At 33.2% G+C, this 23,577-nt stretch overlaps 1 protein-coding gene across 9 annotated transcripts in view; it reads left to right on the top strand.

Annotated features, from left to right (window-relative positions):
* Positions 1-23,577, top strand: part of Picalm (phosphatidylinositol binding clathrin assembly protein) — a 100,541-nt gene that overhangs the window by 26,746 nt on the left and 50,218 nt on the right. For all 9 annotated transcript variants that reach the window (XM_071616568.1, XM_071616567.1, XM_071616570.1 and 6 more), the window contains exons 2-5: positions 5,398-5,540; positions 9,310-9,385; positions 12,276-12,378; positions 21,633-21,726. In XM_071616568.1, the coding sequence (XP_071472669.1) occupies positions 5,398-5,540; positions 9,310-9,385; positions 12,276-12,378; positions 21,633-21,726 (416 nt within the window). The remainder of the gene's footprint in view (positions 1-5,397; positions 5,541-9,309; positions 9,386-12,275; positions 12,379-21,632; positions 21,727-23,577) is intronic.

Below are 23,577 nucleotides of genomic sequence, written 5' to 3'. Positions count from 1 at the left end.
GAGCAGTCTACCACTGAGCCACAACCCTGGTTCCTATAGTTTCTTTTTTTTTTTTTTTTTTTTAAATATTTTGTAGTTGTAGATAGATACAATAACTTTATTTTATTTATTTTTATGTGATGCCGAGGATTGAACCCGGTGCCTCACACGTGCTAGTGAGCACTTTGCCACTGAGCCACAACTCCAGCCCCAGCATAGTTGTTTTTTAGAACCTAATGATCAAGTGCCTCTTTACCAGGGAATTCAATAACACTGTATTCCAGTGGTGCATGCCACTGTCCGGGTTGCCTTGCTTTCTGTAGAAGTGAACTCTGCTCTAACTTAAGTTTCTAAAAAGTTTGTGAACTCTGCCTGAGGAGGTCAATATAAACTGGTGATCAGTACTTAGAATGTGGTTATGAGCTTAATTTAACTATCTGGTAACTGGTCTGAATTTTTTGTACTTTGCTGAAAATTTTCCCTTAAATATGAATATACTGTTTTGTGCTTCCATTGTTTTTCTTTTGGTTTTGTTTTTAAGTAAAAAATTTAAGAGTTTCTTTAAATTGGGTAGTAAATTGAACTTTCACTTTGCATGTTTTAAAGTAGTTACAAAAATTAATTCTAGTCATAAATCTGTCACTTTTTAGTGAGTTCCTGTGACCTTAACTGGATAAGAACATTTCCTACGTAAACTTAGTTAATTAACATCTGCTTTCTCTAACTCAGACATTGTTGGGGGGACAGTAAGTATTAAAAATGAGAGTGTTTTGTTTGTATGGTAGGAGTTGGTTCTCTTTTTTTTTTTTTTTTGGTACTGGGGATCAAACTCAAAGTCACTTGGCCACTGAGCCACATTCTCAGCGCTGTTTTTTATTTTAATTTAGAGACAGGGTCCCACTGAGTTACTTAGCCCCTCACTTTTGCTGAGACTGGCTTTGGACTCATGATCCTCCTGTCTCAGCCTCTCCAGGTGCTGAGATCACAGGTGAGCGCCACCGTGCCTGGCTTCTCTGTCTGTTTTGTTGTAGTGGTTGGCCTAGTTTCTTCGTGCTCTTTCTTCATGCTAGATATTCTCATTGTTTGAACATACATGCCATGTGTTACTTATTTTTTTGAGTGTGAGATTTGGGATTGTTCATGGAATATTCAAAAAGATACTTCAGTTTTTATATTCTCAAGGTAAATAAAGGAAGATATAGGGTATCATTCTGAAACCTTTTTGATTAGTAAGGGAAATTGTTGCCGAGTTTTTGCCTTTTAAGAAATATTTTCTCCTGAAGTAAGAGTAGGACAAGTTGGGGATATAGCTCAGTTGGTAGGGTGCTTGCCTTGCATGCACAAGGCCCTGGGTTCAATCCCCAGCACCAAAAAAAGAGAGTAGGACAAGCAGTAACTACTGATATTCTCATGGTATTTATTTTATGATCTTTGTTTAGAGCAATTTGCTTTTGGTTAGTCAGAGGTGGGGAAAACATTTTCCTCCTGAGTTGTTGGAGATCAAACTTGGAAGAATTTTCAGGTTACCACTGTGGTAGGAATATTGGGCAGAGGAGAAATAACTGCATGGAGAAAATTACTGGTTGAGTTAAAATACTATGGGAAAGTATATACTGCAGAGTTTATGTAACTTTATTTAGTAATGTCCTTACCCGCAGTAACATTTGTACAACTTTGGTTTTGTATTTGATCTATTTTGACTCATAATCTCGGCATGAATTCTTATTTTTCCTGTTCTATAATATGTGAAGTTTTTTTTTTTAATGTGTTTTTAGTTGTAGATGGACATAATACCTTTATTTTTATGTGGTGCTGAGGATTGAACCCAGTACCTTCCACATGCAAGGCAAGTACTCTACCACTGAGCCACAACCCCAGCCCTGTAAAAGTGTTTTTTAGCCTGCAGAGTTATCCTTCAGATTTAATATGGTCATACATAAGCCTACTGTAGCTTATTTTTTAATTTGTTTATGGTACCAGGGATTGAACCCAGAGGCTCTTTCTTAATTATCGAATCATGTTCTGGCCTTTTAAATTTTGAGATAGGGTCTTGCTAAGTTGCTGAGGCTGGCTTTAAACTTGTAATTCTCCTGCCTCAACCTCCTAAGCAGCTGGGATTACAGGTGGCCACAATGCAGTTTATATAAAAAGTATTACAATGAAAACTTCTATTTGTTATATCTTCTTTAACTTGAAATTTGAAAATTTGAACATGTATTGGCCTTAGGTTTGTTTTAGAATTTTGGGGGAATAACAAGTTGTACTAATAGTTGTAGATTGTTGGTTTAGTCTATGTAAGAAATACTGTTTTGGATACTTTCTTAAAATATCACAGTAAGTGTCCATATGCATACTAAAACAAATGTATTTATTTAGAACAACAACAAAAACAAAGAATGACCACTTTATATGAGGTAGAAAACAAAACAATCCTGCCCACATGGGACTTAAAAACATTTTAGTAGAGGAATACATACATTAAATTAAGATGAGTTAGGTAGAAGTACATGCTTTGGGGCAAAATGAAGTAGACTAAGGGTAATATTGAGCATTTGGAGGTAGTCTTTAAGGCTTTGTTATTTTGTATAAATATTCAAGGAAGTTTATCTGATAAGGTGACATATCAGCATAGATCTATAGGAATAAAATGAGGGAGCAAGCAAATACTTGGGAAAAGAGGATTCTATGCAGAAGAAACAACAGTGCCAAGTATCCAAGGTAACAGTGCTTAACATCTGTGCAGCATTGTGAAGGAAGGTATTGGTATAGCTGAAGCAAAGGCCTGCAGAGGGGAGAACAGATCACAAAGGGAAATTTGTATAAATATATGTGTATATATACACACATTTGATACCTGATATAGTACAGTATATATACATACATTGTAGATCATGTTGTTTATATAGGTAAATAATACTGTAGTTGAAACATATCTGTATCCTTGTAAGGCTCAGACTAATCTTAGCAATCAATTTACCTCTGATGAAGAATAAAACATTTATAGACTTTTAAGGTCTCTAGTAGAAGAGAATTATTTAGAAGTAAATAACTGTAGTGTGGAAAAATGATTTTATAGTGTGAACTAATATGTCAATTTTAGTGACATTGGAGGGTCTATGGAGGGAAAGGCTTCACTAAACTTCAGGAAGTCTTTTGCAGGAATGATCAGATTCAGGTATGAAGTAGAAGGCATATCACAGAAAACTGGAAAGTGGTTCTGTGTTAGAGGCTAAGATTCAAGGAGGATATGGAGGGCAGGAGGTATTTTCCCCATCGGATAGGCATTAGGGATATCATTTAGATTAGACTGTGACAGTGTTGTATTATAGGTCATTCTGTGGCCAGTTCCAGTTTAGGAGAATGGTTGGAGATGTGGAATTGGCAAGACCCCAAATCAGGTATAATCCAAAGGAGACCAGTCAGCTCGGGGGCCGTCTTTAATTGTGGAGTACTTCTGGTGTATTGCAGGATAGTTAATCTCCCTCTTTAATATTAATGCCAGTAAAATTCCATCGTGATAATTCTCATTCCCCAATTTCTCAATGCCTTCAAGGTGGGTAGCACATATTCTCTTGTTAAGTAAATAAGATCTCAGTTTTGGCTTTGGCACTGGAATGAAAAGAAGAAAATGGGTGTTCTAAGAAGTTTAGGAGGTTGAATCGAAATGATTTGGTTACTAATGTGATCTTGGGCATACACACATACAGAGGTAGGAGCACTTTTGGAATTATTATGACAAATTTTGTGACAGGTTAAATTTTGAAAGAAAAAATATTCTTGAGGAGTAAAATCACTATTGATGCCATTGCAAGGAAGTAGCTACTACATTTAAGAATTAAATATTTTATCAGGATGGTTTCTGGAAGAATATGGAACTTTCAAGGCCTATAATGCTAAATGTAAAGGGGAAAAGAGAAGCCAGGAATATAGCTTTTTATAATGAAGAAGCAAGGAACATCAGAATTTTGATGATGTATTTGAAATGTTAAAAGATTAAAATGAGCAAAGGTAGGCTTTGCCCTTAGTAGAGTGTATTTGGAAGGAGACGAGTGCAAATATGTTCCGTGTCATAGAATTGTTGGTATGAAGTACCATGAAGATTAAGGGAAGGCAGATATTTTTTAATTCTCAGAAGCATACATGCTTAAGTTGAATGTGCTATTTAATTTTTGTTGCAAATAGTCTGAATTGTGAAAACCTTTTGTCATTCTGCTGATCCATGGGCACTCTGTTTGACTGCTTTGTGCTTTGTTCTTTAAGCAGTGTTGGCCAGGGTAGCTGCGAAATGCAATTGTTTAGCATTTGTTACTCTGTATATTAATTGGACCTACCAGAGCAAACATTTTGAAAGATTATAAGATATAAATGTTCTTACTTATATTGTCACTTCTAGCAATCAAGTTAGGTCCTTTGAATTCATTGTTAATCATTATGGACTGAAGATTTTAAGAGTGGACACATTACTAATGACTCACATATAACTTAATTTTTTTCCTTTAATGGTAGTTAGAGCCGAGATAGTTATACATCATATTTTATACTCATTTTTTGGTCTTCCACTCTTTGCCTTTAAGTAGACTGTAGGTTCATTGAGAATCTCCCCGCCCCACCCAGTTTTGGTGCTGAAAACAGTTGTTTGCCTATTTTATAGTCATGCTTTTGAATTTGAAATGTGAAATTGGAACTTTTATTGGTTCAACAGTTTTCAAAGTAATGCTGTATAAGTCTGACTCATTTCTGATTGCCAAATTCATGCAGTAAGAAATTTTTCATTGTCAGTTCCAATTATTAGCATTAAATAGTTGGTATCAACTGATATCTGAGCTAACTCAGGAAAATTGAGGGGAAAGAATAATGAGAAATATTTTACATAAACAAACTCAGAGTTCCTACCCAATCACAGAACAAAAGTCTGCTCTGTTATCTTCCTCTTAGTGCACACAGTGCTCTAGGGCAGGTATTAGTAAAGGTAGCTGACCTTCAGTTTGTTCAGATTTTTTTATATATGATTTCTTTAAAAATATTTTTAAAGATAAATTTTTACTTAACAACTTAATATTAAAAGAATGAATAATACCAGTATTATTACAAACTTTTAACAGTTTGTAATAGTAAGAGAACTAAAAATCCCTCAAGGCCTTCTTGAAACAGGTCCTTCTGAGGTAAATAAAGCACTTGAGGATGAATTATTCCCTAAAAACGTTTGATTCACTTTCTCATATTATTGATCACTTAAATAATTCTAATCAGTACCTGCTTCTTTATGGTGTCTCAGTTACTCTCCTGAAAGAGTTTTAAATTCTCCAATCTGTCTGTTGTTCCACCTTGTTGAATTTTTCACGTTTATATGCCAGCCTGGCATTAACAGTAAATTAAAACCAGAGAGTAAATTAATCTTCTATTTTTTTTTAATTGCAGACTTAATTCAGTGCACAAATGAGATGAATGTGAACATCCCACAGTTGGCAGACAGTTTATTTGAAAGAACTACTAACAGTAGTTGGGTGGTGGTCTTCAAATCTCTCATTACAACTCACCATCTGATGGTGTATGGAAATGAGGTAAGAATTTTTGGTTAACAAGTGTATTGATGTGATGATAATTTAGCTTATTTCACACTGAAACTTCAACAATAACTTCAGCAACTGAAATATATATAAAAAGGGCAATATGTACAGCCAGGAATATACTTGTAGACCCTGCAGTTCAAGGAAAGATGGTGTAGAAAGCAGAATATGGATCAGAATATAGATGATTAAATAATGCGATCAAGAAGAAAAGATAATTTTAAGAGATAAGTTTCAGGAGCAGCACTGATATCTGTAATCCTCATTTACAGATTGGAGATTCATCTATGTCCACTTGATGTTTTATTATAGCCCAGTCAGATTTCTGTTTGATCTCATATGGTTGTGGAAGTACTTTATATATTTCAATATGATATTGAGGATTAAGTTGGCATTTTGCTGAGAGGTACTGATTGGAGATACCTTTCTTAACAGAAAGGTGTCCCTGAAGACTTTGTTGCTTAGAAGGGTAACAAGACATAAAAGTTTTTGCAATTTTCTGTTTGGAGAGTTGTCTTATTTTCTGTGATAGGATAATAGCCAATTTTTGGTTTTTAGCCTTCAGTAGTCTTCTCAGCCTACTGTACTTTATTTGTCAAGTTGTGTCAAAAGGAGCTAAGAACAGTTGAATGAAAGGAGATAAACATATATTGCTATTAGAATTTTTAAAATGCAGCCTAAGAAAGCTCTCATAGAGATTAAGAGGGACTTTAGTTGTTGGTATTAGATTTCTGAGCATAACTTTGTGACATGCATCACTTGTTAAAACTTTGAGCGTTTCTCATGAACTCTATTCTCTGACAGATACCAATGCAGCATTATTGAAGTTCAGAAAATTAAAGCAGCAATTTACCCAAAACTTGATCATTCCAACAAATCTTACTATTTCCTCATTTTGGTATTTCCTTCTGCTCCTTGTCTAAAGGTGTTTGTATTTTTAATGGCTATAGTTAGCTTATTTATATAATGTTACAATCTAAGTATTATTGTCTGTCTTTTGTTGTATCTTTTCAAATTTATTTCACAATTTTCTTGATTATACCCCTTGTTGGAAATTTCATTGAGTAATTTTATTTGTAGTTTAAATTAAAAAAAAAAATTGTTTCTAGAAGCGTTACTTGTTACTTGAAATTTGATTAGTAATTCAACATTTACAACCATTTTTAGGACATATGTTGCTCGATTGCTTTCCAGTTTATTATAACTAGTTTTCAGAGCCAGTAAAAATGTTTGAGTATGCTAACTTAAATGTAAACTTAAAACATTTTGGTCTTAACTAGGGTTAATAGTTTCAATTTTATTTAGAGTATGTTTACATAGATTGCGATTATTCTGAAGAATTTCAGGCTTATTTTTTGTGTGTGTGGGTGGGGGGGTGGGTGTGGGTGTGTACAAATAAATGTAGTTTATTCTTTAAAAGAAAAAGCCACATATATAACCAACAACAGTGCCATATAAAGAGACACAGAATTGGTCATGGCTTTCACAAGTTTTAAGTATGGAGGCACAGTGATGATAATGAAAAAACAGAAAGTGGACTGCCATTCTATACAGTTGACTGACAGGGGAAAGAGCATTTCAGGGTGGTTTATTGTTTTTGTTTTTAGATAAATTTATGTTCTTAGTTTCCTTTAAGCAGCAAGGTAAATTCATAGTGTGCTCTATTTTATGCTAGCTTGTACAACTTTGAGGTTTTCTTGTTGGCAGATGTTATTAGACTATGAGAGAATCTGTGTAGCCTTTTTATTTGCTAGATTGATGAAGTGGTACTTTGTTTCAGTATTATTAGGATAATGTTGGATATATGATCAAAACTTGACTAAAGCCATGTCTTTGTATTTAAATGTTAATGATGAATTTAGAAAGGACTAAGAAAATTTAGATTATTATCCCCAAAGACATGGATGAAATAGGTTGATAAACTAAAATATTTACATTCATTTCTAGAATGTAGTGGTTAAGAAGAATATTATCAAAGCCTAAAAAAAATACTGATAATTGTCCTAGGATATTTTAAGTTCTTTTTGAAACAGATTATTTTGGGATGATGATGAAACATGAATCTTCAATTCACAAATTGGTTTTCAGAGTCCTGGTATGTTAATTTGGGATAATCTCAGGCAAACATAATTGAGTCGGGGGTGATTGTGTACATCAGAGTTTATTATAAGCCTCAGCATGTATTTAAAAAGTTTTAAAAATAAATATAAAAAAGGAATCCTTGGGAGAACGTGAAGCTGAAATGCATTTCTTTAGCTGTTTCAGAAGTTGTGTGTAAAGGAAATTAAGGTGGTAAACTAACTGTGGAGAACATTTTGACAATATTTTGGAAAGATGAACTTTCAACCCTAAGTATATATCCTGAGATTGCTTAAGTAGTTACACATGAGACCAAGTTCAAAGATGTTAGTGCACCATTAATAATAAAAGTGGAAGTTGGAAAGAACTTAATTATCTGTAAATTAAGAAATGAATACATAATGAGACACTAGTTTGTTGGAGGACTACATCATTTGAATGAGTACACTAGATCCACATAGATTAAATGAATAAAATTTGAGTTAAAAATATGACAAAAGGGCCGGGGTTGTAGCTCAGTGGTAGAGCGCTTGCCTAGCATGTGTAAGGCACTGGGTTCGACCATCTGGCACCACATTAAAAATAAAAACAAATAAAGTAAATGTATTGTGTCCATCTACAACTAAAAAAATATGTTTTAAAAAAAATACATGACAAAGGGCTGGGGTTGTGGTTCAGTGGTAGAGTGCTTGCCTAGCCATGTGTGAAGCACTGGGTTCCATTCTCAGCACCACATATAAATAAATAAAATAAAGGTCCATCAATAACTAAAAAATATTTTTAAAAAATTCATGACAAAAGAATAAGTATAACGTTTCCATAAATTTAAAATAGAAAACAAGATTACATTTATAGATACTTACACATGTAGTAAAAATTGTGGAAAAGAATGTGAAATGATGTATACTTGCTTAAAAAAAGTATTTGATATATACTTGCTTCAAAAACAATTTTTGAAGAGGGCTTGAGAGGAATGAGATTGAAGGTATATGTCTTTAATGAAATGGATAATGTTTTGTTACTGAAAAAAATCTTAAAACAAAAGAACTTAAAGTATCCTAGGACAAGATCTGGAGTGAATATGTTAATGTGTTTAGCCTGGGCTGTGTGTAAAAGGCTCTCTGTAATATTGTTCTTCTGTATGATTAGGAATTTTTTTTGTTTCTTTAAAGCCATAAAATTTTGGGACACAGGTAACTGAAATACAGATGTGAGCTGAGCACTGTGGTACACACCTTTAGTCCCAACTACTTGAGAGGCTAAGGTGGGAGGATTGCTTGAGGCTAGACTGAGTAGCCGATGTAACAAAACCCTCTCACAAAAACTAAACAAGTAAATAAATAAAACACAGATGAGATCTACATATGAGATTAGCTATGATCCTAATACACTTCAGTAAATTGAGAATCACTGGCTCCTAATTAAAAGTACCTATTTCCTTTTATTATTTTGACTTTAATACTATAGCTGTGGGCATTAGGCTTATACATTCCTAGTTAGGTCTTGGTAACTATTTGATGGGATAAGTGAGAATGAGAAATTTAAACTTAAATTAAAAAATAGAAATTTAAACTTTGTAAACTCAATGGAACGTGTTAACCATAATTTCTCCTCCTGATTTTCAGATTAGAGTTTGTGAGATGGCGGCACCTTAATTTGATATAATTATTTGTTTGTTTTCCAGCGTTTTATTCAGTATTTGGCATCCAGGAACACATTGTTTAACTTAAGCAATTTTTTGGATAAAAGTGGATTGCAAGGTAAAGACAACTTAATTCATTTTAGAATATTGAGAGTAATCATATATGATTACCACAGAATTGAACCTTGTATTTTAGAACATGTACTGTTTTAAACATTACATTTTAGTGAAGTTTGCAGGGGTAGGTGGGGAGGAGCTTTCAATTTGAAAATGAAGATTGATTTCACTACCTAACACCCCCAAAACTCTGAGAGGCAGTATAGGGTAGTTAATTGAGAGCATGGATTCTGGAGCTGGATTGCTTGGATTTGAATCTCATCTTTGTTGCTTACCAGCTTTGTGAACTTCAGCAGGCCATTTTACCTCTTTGCATCTGTAAAGTCAGGAATGATAATAGTTCCTATTCAATAGTCTTAAAGATGCAGTTAATAACTAATTGTAAAGTGCTTAGAACAATGCATGGAACATGGGAGATACCATGTATCTATTTTTGTTATTGTTCATTGTTTTATGTTTAATTCTAAGAAATGTAACTGAAATATTATGTTTTAGTAGCTTAGGTGAATATGGTATTAGATGAATTGCTCATTGGTACACACAGCTATTATTTTACTTTTAATTTAGTAATTTTGAAATTGGCATATTCTGTTATTGCCATCCATGCCCATTCTGTCTTAATGGAATCTATTGTACTTATCTCCAAAACTAGGCTATTAGCATTATAGAATGTCAGCTCTAGGATGAACTGTATAAATGATGTACCAAATGATTTGGGAATATTAAAGTGAGACTTAATTGGGGAAATGTTTTTAGGGAAGGTGAGACTTGTGTTAGTCTTTGAGAATGGATGAGGAAGTGAATTGGCTTAAGCAGGGGAAATGTATGATATAAAGAAAGTACAACTTGGTCAAGTTGGATCAGAATAAACCAAGTCTTAAGACATTGAGACTATTCTAGTGATTGCACTAGTTGTCTTGTAGAAATAAAATCATTGGGATTTAGTGTTTTATGTTAGGGGCCACATAGTTCATAGTATTTCCATAGTTAAATGGAAATACTACTTGGATTCTGGAAGACTGGTAAATGTGTCATGTTACACAATTCATTTTATTTTAATAAGAGGGTATAAAAGGGGGGAAAATTAAGCAATAGATCCCTTTTTTGAAATGAAATCTTACCCAGAAAACAGGAATCTATAACAAATAAATATGGGGCTTCTCTGATTTGGGGAAAATGGAAGAAACTCTTCCTTTCCCTACTTATCCTTTTATTTCTGCTGCTACTTTCCTTATTTTAGAACTTTAAAAGTGTGGAAAACAGTGTGCAAACCACTGCTCTAGAAAAGGCCTTTAAAACTGTCCTTTATGTAAAAGGAATAAAATTCTTAAAACCTTATCACTAAGGAAATGGGAAACTAGTAGCTAATAATACACAAGAACCTTACTTGGACATGTGTATTAAACCATTTTGTCTCATTCTTAAATAGATTGTTAAGACAAAACAATAATATTTAAAAACATGTAATTTAGTGGTGTTTTTGAAAAGTAATTTTGATTGCTGATGTATTTTCTGCTATATTAAATATTCACTGGGCAAATAGAAATAAAATTCTATTCTAGTAAGTAGAATAGACATGTTGTTCTACTGATAGCTACCAGTAGTGTTTGGAAGAATACTGTCGAGGCAGTTCATTAGTTACTTAATTTACATTACTAAATTGATTTGTATTATCAAGACATTATAACTTGAATGAGTTTTTATAGAACAGTTAAGCAATGTTCCAAAGAAGCTGATCATTGAATGATGAAAGATGTTTCCCCTACCAGAGAGGATGGAGTAGAATAGATTAGAGGAAATAATATGAACCAAAGAGCTGAGGAACATGAGTATTTAACATTAATGTGGCCAGATGGGGAAAGTGTACTTTTAAAAATTTTTGTTCACTAATTTTTCTCCAGTGGATCATCAGGTCATTGAATTTGTGTGCAGGATGGGGGGGGGCACTCAGTAAATTTTTGTTGAACAAAGTGGTGACCATTGCTAAATCTAGTCTCATTTTTTAGTTGTTTTCAGGTATTGCCTTTTTAAAGTAGCAGAAGTGATCAAATACAGTTAAATTTGTTAGTTGAGTTAAAATGGACTTCTCAAGTCATGCAATAACTAACAAAAGGATTTTTTATAACATGACATTTTATGATGCTAAAGTTTTCAAATGATGTGATTTTGATGAAGCAAAAATATTAGAAAGATTTGTGTTCATTTAGAAGGTTTCATTGAAAATATTCATATAGGGGAGCAGGAACGGTATCTATAGAGAAAATAAAGGTTTTCCACGGAAATTTATAAGGTTAAAAACTTCATGTTCAAGTTTTCTGTAAGGATAATATTTTTCAAGATTTAAATCTTGGATTGAAATTGTCTTCAAGTATAAAAATTATAAAATTTGTTAGGTAATTTGAGGAATGGGATTACAGTTCCAAAGGATGTTAAATTTGAATTGTGAGGTTATTGAGTTGTATAAGAGAAACATATTCTTCCACTTTCTGTTGAATAAGGAATAGGAATGTGGATCAAAAGTGAAACAGACTTCTTATTTTAGTGAAATTTAGTGAAAAGGGCTTTTCAGGTCGCATATTACATACCTGATTTTAAAAATATGAATTCTTGCCAGGCATGGTAATGTGCGCCTTTAATCCCAGGCAGTCTGGAGGCTGAGATAGGAGGATCATGAGTTTGTTGCCTGTCTGGACAAAATAGCAATACTGAATTTAAAAAAAAAAAAAAAAATAGTGAATTCTTACAGAATTTAATGTGAAAATGTTATTCATTAGTTACTTAATTTACATTACTAAATTGATTTGTATTATCAAGACATTATAACTTGAATAAGTGAGTTTTATAGACAAATTGAGATTTTAATCATTTATGAAAACCTTCTTTTCTTACAGGATATGACATGTCTACATTCATTAGGCGGTATAGTAGATATTTAAATGAAAAAGCAGTTTCATACAGACAAGTTGCATTTGATTTCACAAAAGTGAAGAGAGGGTGAGTTATGCTTTCTTTTTTGAATTAATTGATTAATTTGAATATTTAATGTAAAAAACATGGGAGTTTTTTAAAGATTATGGAATGTGGAATTTAGTTAGTTTTGAAAGATGAAATTCATTTTTCTTTGAAGAAGGATGACAAATAATTTTTGTAGAAGGATTTTTCAAGTTTTAAAAAATTTTATAGTAGCTTTATTAAGATATAGTTCACATAATATAAAAATAACCCTTTTAAAATCTCTGATTCATTGATTTTTAATGTATTCACAAAGTTCTGGACATTATCCCCATTATTTAATTTCAGAACATTTTCAGCACCCCATTAGCAGTCATTTCCCATTTCCCATTCCCCTTTCCCCCCAGATCCTGGTGACCATGAATCTACTGTTTTGGACGGGTCTTATAAATTGAGCTAATCAATATGTGGTCTTTTATGTCTGGCTTCTTTTGTTTAGCATAATATATTTTAGGTGTAATATTGTAGCATATATCAGAACTTCATATCTTTTTGAAGCCAGGTAGTATTTATTCATTGATAAATACCATATGTTTTCTCTGTTTATCGGTGGATAGACATTCAAGGAGTTTCTGCTTTTTGGTTATTAGGAATAATGTTTCTGGGAGCATAATTGTACAAGATTTTGTGTGGATTATCTTTTGACTTCTCTTGGGTGTAAATGTAGGAGTGAATTGCTGGGACTATATGGTAACTCTTGGTTTTAGCATTTTGAGCAACTGCCAAACTGTTTTTCAAAACAATTGAACTATTTTACATTCCCACTAGTAGAGAGTAGGATTTCCAGTTTCTCTATACACTTGCTAAAACTCATTATTTTCTGGGCTTTTGATTTTTGTTCTTGTTTAATTGTAGCTATCCTGCTGGATGTGCAATTGTGTCTTATGATTTGGGGTTTGCATTTCCCTGATGGCTAATAATAGTGAGCATAGTTACCTATAGTTATATATAGGGTTTATGTGCAGTTTCAGATATCCACTGGGTATTTTGGGATTTATTGTATATGGATAAGAGGACACTGCTGTATATTCTGGGACTATCTGGATACCAGTCCTTTGATCACATATGATTTGCAAATACTTTCTTCCCTTCTGTATCTTGTTTTTTTTTTTTTTCATTGATTTGATGGTGTCCTTTGAAGAACAAAAGATTTTCATTATGATAAAGTTCAGTTTATAATTTTTTCTCCATTGGTTGCTGGACTTTTTGGCATCATGTAAAATAAAACATTATTTAATACAAGGTCACAAAGATTTACTTCTGTGTTTTATTCTAAGATATAATTTTAGCTTTTACATTTAGGTTTTTAATCCTATTTTGAAATAATATTTATATATAGTGTGAGGCATGGGTTCAAAATTGTGTAAGGTCAATTTTATGAAAAGATTATTTTCTCATGGTGTGGCGGTACTGGTGGCATATTACCACCATTGCTGAGAATGAATTTGCCATAAATGTAAAGATTTATTTCTGAATTTGTAATTCTGTTGTTGATCTATATGTCTATCCTCATGCCAGTATCATATTAATGTGATTATATTTTTTTTGGTAGCGAGTTTTGAAATTAGAAAGTGTGAGTCCTCCAACTGTGTTCTTTTTTCAATATTGTTTTGATTCTTTTAATCTTGAATGCAGAAGATGAATTTAGTTTTTGCTGCATCCTAAATAATAATAATCTTAGTACATGAACTAGTCATAAAAATGATGATAATCAATGTCTGGTATATACAGATTTTTCCTAGATATTGTTAATGTCTGATGGCATTTTTTTTTTCTAAATAGATTTTTTTCCCCTCCCTGTTTATCCTGGATTGAACCAGGATATGATAGGCAAGCACTGTACCATTGATCTACAGCCCCAGTCACGAAAGGTATTCTTGAGAGGTAGTGTTGAGCCTTTTAGCTACAAAGGTCTGTCCTGAGGGGACTTTGGCATCTGCAAAAAATATTCTGGTAAATGCCTTTCTGAGCAAACCTACAACTCAGACATCCAAAGATCTAAGCAGTTGTTAAGTTCCTTTAAATTTTTCTCTTGAAATTTTAAATTATTAAACTGAAGTGAAAAATTTAATAAAAATATTTTAGTATGTGATGCCATGATTGTGAAGTCTTGATCTAAACTGAGTCATTTCATCTGTAAAACAGTGGTGATTTGAATAGTATTCATTTATTTGGATTTTTGTGAGAATTAGATGAGGTAGTATATTTGCTATCTTTAGCACATTCTTAGTTATGTAAGAATTTTAAAGCAGAACTCAAGTTATTCTGTAATTAATCCCAAATTAATGAAGAAGTGATATTTAGTTTTGGAACTTACCAAAATTCTGCAGATTTTACTTCATCTGTTTAGGCACTTTTTAGATTATAGTGGAGAAGTTCATATTAGAAGCCTGGTTCTTCATCCCTGGATCCTATCCATTAAACCATTTTCTAGTTGGGCCATGCATTAATACTTCACTATAGAGTGTTTTCAGTAAAGCTGATCTTTATGATACTTACAGGTTAAGATAATTATAGATTTCAAAGACTGAGAATTTTTATATCTAATAGAGCAAACTTTCTTTTTCTGAGACGGGATCTGGGCTGGTCTAGAACTCCTGGGCTGAAGGGACCCTCCTTCCTCAGCCTCCCAGTTAGCTGAAAGTTCAGGCATGTGCCATTGTCAGCTTAAGATAATTTTTTACATTTATAAAAATAGTAAACTTTAAAAATTCAGATAGCAACTTAACTTACAGAAAATGCTAACATTTTGTCATATCTAATCTTCTTGTGCAAATAGAAATAAATAAATATATGAAGCACATAGAAAACTATAAAATAATTAGATCATATTTTTTGAATATTGCTTCCTCCCTCCTATGTATTTTTGACATTTTTAATCTCTGTACACACAGATTCATCTCATTCATTGGCATGGCTGTAGAATTATATTCTAGATGTACATTTGATCATTCATTTTTTGGTCTTATAAAAGCAATGAGTTGACCATCCTTTAACATGTTGGGTGTATTTTTAAGTGAATTTTATTATAGAATAAATTTTTAGGGTTAGTGAGTCACAGGATATATACATTTAACATTTTAATAGAAAATATAGAAATTTCCCTTTATAAAAGTTAGGTGAAATTATTGTGGTTTTTTTTGTGAAGGGGTGGTTTTTTTTGTGAAGGGGTGTACTTGGGAATGGAACTCAAGGTTGCTTTGCCACTGAACTATACTTTCAGCCATTTCACTTTTTTATTTTGAGACAGGGTCTCACTAAGTTGCTGAGACTGACCTTCAGCTTGTGATCCTTGTGCCTCAGCTTCCCAAGTTTCTGAGGTTAAAGGCATGCAACACAGTGCCCAGCAATTATTGACTTAAATACAGTTACCAATATTTTTATAATACCATCCTCATAGAAAATGTATCTTATTAGGTATACATTTTATATTGGTAAATTGAATAAATAATATTTTCTTTTTAAAAATACCATTTATGCTTTTTAAAAAATATTTATTTTTTAGTTGTAGTTGGATACAATACCTTTCTTTTATTTATTTATTTTTTTGTAGTGCTGAGGATCGAACCCAGGGCCTCAAACGTGCTAGGCGAGCACTCTACTGCTGAGCCATGACCCCAGCTTCACAATTTATGCTTTGTTAATTGATGTCCATTGCCATTTCTCTATTAGGTTTTTCATTCTTTTCCATTGTGTTGAATAGTGGTAAGCCTTTCATTGGCAGACAAATGTATGTTTGAAAACTAGCTTTACTGCATTTGGATGAGGAACTTGGTAAAGTAGTTAAGCTAGCTTGCCGACTTAAAAAAAAAAAATCTTTGTTTTAAAATAATTTTGCTTGGGAAATGTTACAAGAATATAACAGAGAACTTCTGTGTGTTTTACTCAGAATCACCAGCATTTGCCAGCATTTGCCCTAATTATATTCTCTATGTTTATGTACTTCTTTTAATGAACCTTTTGAGATTGGGTTATACATCTCAGGCCCTTTTATAGTTTATAGCTCTTAATATTTTGATGCATGTTTCCTAAAATCAATGATCTTTTATTAATATATCCATGAGCTTGTGTGATTTTTTTTTTTCACATAGCGACACACAAACTGATATTGGTTATATAGGATACTCAGATAAATAGAGAGGATTGCTTGAGCCTGAAGGGTTAAAGGATCAATTTCTTAGCACACAACGCTTTTCTGCCATAGTAGTATGTTATTCCATGATTGTGAAGCCTTCATCTAAACTTGAGTCATTTCATCTATGTGAGAATTAGATGAGATAGTATATATGCTACTCAGCACATTATAAACATTCACCAAACGAGCTTTTGGTGTATCAGGAAAATAAATTGCCAGGTTACAAATATTTCTTCCTCTTTGTGTTTAACATTATTAAGTTTAAAAATCTTGGGTTGGAGTGTCTTGCTTAGTGGTAGATCATTTGCCTAGCATGCACAAAGCCCTGGGTTTGATCTCCAGCACTACAAAAAAAAAAAAAGATGAGGTAGATGCTAGAGTGAATCAGACATTATTACATACATATATAACTATGTGATCAGTGGGATTCTACATCATATATAACCAGAAGAATGAGAAATTATACTCCATTTATGTATGATGTATCATAGTGCATTCTATTGCCATGTATAACTAATTACAGCAAATTTTTAAAAATGTAATCAAATTTAACTTATTTTTATGGCTCTTATTTTTCAAGCTAGCTCAGGGCAAGCTTTTCTACCCCAAAATGATCAATGACCTATGCATGTTTTTTTGTCAGATATATTTATAGATTGAGTATTTTATATGTAAACATTGATTCATTTTTTTAAAATGAGACAAAAACCAGCAGTAGTCTTTTAAATGGAAATAATAGGGTATTGAAAAACCAAAATGAATTACCAATATAAATGGTTAAATGGCTTTTGACTTATATATATTTTGTTTTTCCTGTAAGTCACCTTTTGTTTTTTTGGCAAATATTTATTCAAATATCACTTTTTTGAGAAAGCCTTTTTTGGTTGTTAGTATATGACACTGTCACCTTCATGAGAAAACGTAGTTTTATATTTATAGCTTCAGGACTTGTCAAAGTAGATATTAATAGTTTTCACAAAGATGAGCAAATGTGTTTATAAACAGTACCTGAAATGGTACCCAATAAATTGCCTGTGGATTTAGTTTTTCAATTGTTTGTTAAATATTTGTTTCTTTCTTTCTTTTCTTTTTTTTTTTTTTTTTTACATTCTATTTTTTGGTAGTATTAAATCCCTATACTGAATTACCTTGTAGTCTAAATTGTTAGTGTCCCAAGTGACAAGACTTTGTTGTATAAGCAAAAGAAAGAGTAATTCTGGTGTTGTCTTTAATAGGACATAGAAAGCAAACTTATAGTATACTGCTTTCTTAAATTTGGTAATCAAGTATCCAAATTTAATTACAATCTGTAAATGAAATTAAAAATTTATAATATACATGAAATATGAAATCATGGATTTGGTCTGAATCATATCCAAATATTTAGATTTGTTAAGTATTTGAGTTTCTCTGAAATCTGATATGAGCATATGATATATAGCTTTAAGATTTTTCTTACTTGAAGAATTTTAAAGTTTTCTGGGAAGAAATGCAGAGGCTAATGAGAAAGGAAGGAGTCAAAAACATTCCCTACGTTTCTGGAATAAGACACTGGAAAGATGACACCTTTTACTGGGAAAGTTTTGGTAGTCAAAAACATTTCCTGGTTTCTGGAATAAGACACTGAGAAGATGACACCTTTTACTGGGAAGGTTTTGGAGAGTAGTATAGAATCTAGTGATAAAAGAAAATTAAGGACCTGGGGCTAGGGGTGTAGCTCATTGGTGGAGCACTTGCCTAGCAGATATGAGGCCCTGGGTTCAATTCTCAGCACCATATAAAAATTAAAAAAATGAAATAAAATAAGGTATTGTGTTCATCTACAACAGCAAAAAAAAAGAAGAAGAAGAAAAATTAAGGACAGTTTGGAAATACTATCTTTGAGATGCATGTGATTTAAATATCAAGTAGGCCGTTGGATATAACTAACTTAAAACTAAGGCATTCTGGAAATATGAGTGTGTTAATGGCATTTCGGTAATTTCAACCTTAGGAATGACATATAACCTGGAAAGTAAATATGGAATGAGAAGAGAGGGCCCAGAATGACTTTTTTAGGTACACCGTCATCTCTTTTAGAGGGTGGGTAGAGGATGGGGAGCCAGAAAACAACATTGAACTAAATGATAGTGAAATGAGAAGAAAGCAAGGAGAGAGAGATGTAGTGGATGGTTAAAGGAATATTTCATGAATGAGGCAAACTTTAGCTGGGGATGGCTCAGGGGTAGGTAGAGTGTCTACCTAGTATCATGAGGCCCTGGGTTCTATAAGAAGGAAAGAAAGAGCCTGGGGTGGGGGTGGGGAGGCATTTGAATGATACTGAGAAGTCTGGTTAGATGAGATAATAAATACCTATTGGAGGAACTGGGGATATAGCACAGTGATAGACCTCTTGTCTAGCATGTGAGAAGCCCCCAATTAAATCACCAGTTCCACCAAAAAGTAAGTAAGTACATAAAGAAATGAGGAGAGGCAACAGAGTTTCTGCCCTAGAGATTTAACTGAAGTTACATAGTGGAGGCTCATATTGGAATGAACTGGAAAATAAATGTAAGGTGAAGTGTGAACTCTTTTGATAAGCATGCTTGACTCTAGGAGAGTAGCAAATAGATGGGAATAGGGATTAGTGGGGGAAGAGGGAGAGAGAAAGAGAGTGTGTATGTGTGTTTAAGGAATGGTGATTAGTGGTCCTAGAATTTTTGTTTGTGTGACCACAGGGACGATCTAGTATTTAAAAAAGGATTAATGAGCTGCACTGGCTGTTTGGTACATAAGCCAATTAAAATTAAATTGCTAAAAATGCAATAAAAATGCATCTCTTCACTTGAATCAACCAAATTTCAGATATTTAGTAGCCACATTTAACTAGTCAGTTGACCGTATTAAATTATGCAGATATAGAACAATTTCATCATCACAGCTAGTTCTGTTGAATGGTGCTGTGTTAAAGAAAGGACAACCAATGGACAGAATGGGATGTTAAAGACCTGCATAAGTGGTATTTCTGTTTGATAGATGAAGACCTCCTCCATTACAACAGGAGGAGACCAAATAGGTATAGTTTGGGTTTCAAGAAGACCTGACAGTATCTTTTTGTTGTTTGTTTCTGAATAAAGTATTTTGGGAGTTATGATTCAAGAGTTTGTGTGAGTAGGCAGTGATATAGAAGTAGGAGAAGTAGCTATGAGAACAGGAGTTCACTAAAGCAGGCTAAGAGGATTGCTTGCAATGTTGAATACCTATTAGAGGTTGATGGTCATGAATTCATTTTTGCCAGTTTTCACAGTTGGGTGGTTTTCTTTACTAGCACCCAATTGTGTGTGTATAGGCATGGATAAGTTAAATGTTTGCTCAGCCAGGATTGTCAATTTGCCAGATGACTGCAGTGAAGAAGACAGGTGGAAGAAAATTAGGAATATTTGTAAGGAAGTGTTTACAACAATGATCTGTGGAATAATAAGCTACATGAAGAAAGTAAAAATGAGAAGGGATCAATGTGGATAGTAGTAGAGTTAATAAATTGGGTTTTTTGATGAGATCAAATAGTTTTTGGTTTGGGGATACTTGACCAAAGCAGCTTTAAGGTTAAAAGGTTATTGTTGTAGAATAAGGTGTCTGAGTTTTGTCTTTTTAAAATTTGGGAGCTGAGGAGTAGAGTAGTTTATCTGGGGATAGAAAGGATCTATAGGAATAGGGAATGCTGTAGAGGAACTTTGAGATCAAGATGTTGAATTGGTTGTTTGTGCAGATGTTGAAGTTAACCAAAAATACTGAACCAATGTACAAGTTTTTTGTACTAGAGAAAGATCAAAAGGTTAAAAAAAAAATGACTTCAGCAAGAAGACAGGGAGAATTAAAAGGGAACTGATGGTAACTAATGAGAGTGTGATATTTATGAAAATAACGGCTTGCAAAGAGAGATTGGTATTCTCAGCCCAAACTCTAGCATCTGGTACCAACCTAGGTAGTATACCACTTGAGAGGAAATAGTTTCAAACCATTGATGGATGGGTTAGTGCATTGTATTAGTAAGGCAGTTCAGGATAAAACTGGTTAGTAGCAGCCTAACTAAAGCAGTCCAGTGTTTATTAAACTGTTGTTTCTTATGAAGCACTATTGTTGCTTTTCATAGCTTAATTGTTTGTTTGTTTTTTTCTGGTATCTGGATTGTAGTTGATTGGGTTTTAGCTATAATCTGTATTATAAGCTATTTGAGTCCTGAATAAAATACTTTGAATATAGCAGTATTCAAAGACTTGAGTTCAACTCTTAAATCCTGTTTTAGTCAGCTTTTTCACTGCTGTGACTGAAAGACCTGACAAGAACAATTTTAGAGGAGGAAAAGTTTATTTGGGGGCTCATAGAGTTCTCAGTTCATAGATAGCTCCATTCCTTGGGGCTTTAGATGAGGCAGAACATTATGGTGGAATAGTTTGGCAGAATGACAAGTGACTCACATGATGATCAGAAAGCAGAGGGAAAGACTCTACTCACCAGATACAAAATACATACCCCAAAGACACGCCCCCAGTAACCTACTTCTTCCAACCACAATCTGCCTTTGGGTACCACTCCGTTAATCCCATCAGTGTATTAATTTACTGATGGGGTTAAAGCTCTCATAACCAATTCATTTCACTTCTAAACCTTGTATTTTATCACACCTGAGCTTTTGGGGGACATCTCACATCCAAACTAACAGCTCCATAATGAGGCAAATGATTTTTTTTTTTTTAATTGGTTAAGTCTATCTTTCACACACAAGTGGTTGTGAAGAGCATATGGTTTCCTTCTATGAAAAGTACACTATTGGCCTGGTATGGAATATAAACTTTAGTTCTTAAGTCTCATGGTTTACAGCTTTCTTTTTGCTTTTAAATGAACACAGTAATATTGGAGATATATAGTGTTACTTTTTTTTTTTGTGTGTGTGTGTGTTTTTTTTTTCCTGTATGATCCTTGCTTGAAGTTTCAAGTACAGTGACTTAAAAATGTGACACATTTCGTAGCAACTTTATTCTCTAGGTATAGACCCAGATGGGAGTTTAAAATCTGATTTAATAGGAAATTGATTTCTTTTTTTTTCTTTTCTTTCATATAGGGCTGATGGAGTTATGAGAACAATGAACACAGAAAAACTCTTAAAAACGGTACCAATTATTCAAAATCAAATGGATGCACTCCTTGATTTTAATGTAAGTTGATTATACATTTGTAATTTAAGATTTAAAATATTACATCATTGTAACTGATCAATTTTTATTCTCAAGTTTTTATGGACTTTACTTTTTCACAGTATAATACACTATTTGGCTAAAGATTTTCTATAAATGTCCTTAGATAAATTCCTATTCATTTTTATGTTTTAGATTTACTCTAATTTCTTAGGTGCTTCTTCTCTAGCTCTGGAATTTAGGATGTATAAGCTAAATAAAGTGATGGAGAAGACAAAGGGATTGATCTGAAAATGTACTTTGTTTTGGTAATGGCTTTGGATTTGAAAAATGCATAATGATTTTCTTTATGAATAGCCACCTTATTGTTTTACTTCTGTTTTCTAAGTTGACAATTGTCAGAAATAAAGTTCAAATAGTGTAATAGTTCATTATGTATTACCCCAAAAGGGCATTGTATTCCCTGGAATTTTTATTTAAATAACCATTATCTGAACCAAGTTGCCAGCATTGTCATTTGTTTTTACTATGTTAGAAGTTAGCATTTTCAACTCTTCTCTCTCCTTACCTCTTCCTCTCCCTATCCCCTCTAATTTTTATTGGTACATTATAATAACATATAATATCGGGATTTGTTGTTCCATATTTGTACATGCATGTAACATAATTAGGTCATCTTCATTCCCAAGTACTTCCCTCCCGTTTCCCTCCCCTTGTTTTTTCCTTGGTCCCCTTCCTCTGCTGGTCTACCTTATATTTTCATGAGGATCCCCCTCCCCTTTTTCTTTTCCTTTTTCTTCTCTAGCTTCCATAGATGAAAGAAAACATGAACCTTCATCTTCTGACTTTGGCTTATTTTGCTTAACATAATATTCTCAAGTTCCATCCATTTTCTTGCAAATGACATAATTTTATTTTTCTTCTTGGCTGAATAAAATTCCATTGTGTATATATGTGCCATATTTTCTATATCCATTCACCCATTGATGGATACCTTGACTGATCTCATAGTTTGGCTGTTGTCAGTGGTGTCACTATAAACATGAATATGCGTGTATTATTTAGCATGATGACTTCAGTTCTTCAGGGTAAATACTGAGGAATGGTATAGCTGTGTCATATGGTGGTTCCATTCCTAGTCTTTTGAGGAACCTCCACATTGATTTTTAGTGCTTGTATTGATTTGGGCTCACCAACAGTATATTAGCGTTACTTTTCCCTTTCATCCTTGTCAACATTGATTATTACTTATATTTTTGATGATTGCCATTCTAACTAGAGTGAGATAAAATCTCAGTGAAGTTTTGATTTGCATTCCCTTGTTTGCTAAAAATGTTGAACATCTTTTCATACATGTGTTGGCCATTTGTATTTCTTGTTTTGAGAAGTATCCATTCAGTTTATTTGCCCATTTATTGACTGGATTATTTGGGGGTTTTGGGTGTTGATTTTAAGTTTTTTAATATATATTTTGTATATTAATCCTCTGTTGGAAGAACTGCTGGCAAAGATTTTTCTTCCATTCTGTAGGCTCCATTTTCACACTTTTAATGGTTTCCTTTGCTGTGCAGAAACTTTTTAATTTGATGCCATCCATTATTTTCTGAGCTTTAGGAATGCTATTGAGGAAGTTGTTGCCTGCACCAATATGTTGGAATACTGAACCTTATGTTTTCTGCTCCTCTTCAAGGTTACTGGTCTAATTTCTAGGTCTTGGATCCATTTTCAGTTGACTTTTATATCAAGTGACAGATAGAAATCTAGTTTCATCTTCTCCCTCTGGATTTTCACTTCTTCCACGACCATTTGTTAAGACTTTTTCCAGTGTTTTTGGCACCTTTGTCAAGGATTAGGTGATAGTATCTGGGTGGG

The sequence above is a fragment of the Marmota flaviventris genome, chromosome 9 (genome assembly GCF_047511675.1).
Source record: "Marmota flaviventris isolate mMarFla1 chromosome 9, mMarFla1.hap1, whole genome shotgun sequence".
NCBI lineage: Eukaryota > Metazoa > Chordata > Mammalia > Rodentia > Sciuridae > Marmota > Marmota flaviventris.
Note: the sequence above shows the minus strand (reverse complement) of the source record. Positions and strands in the feature narration are given on the sequence as shown.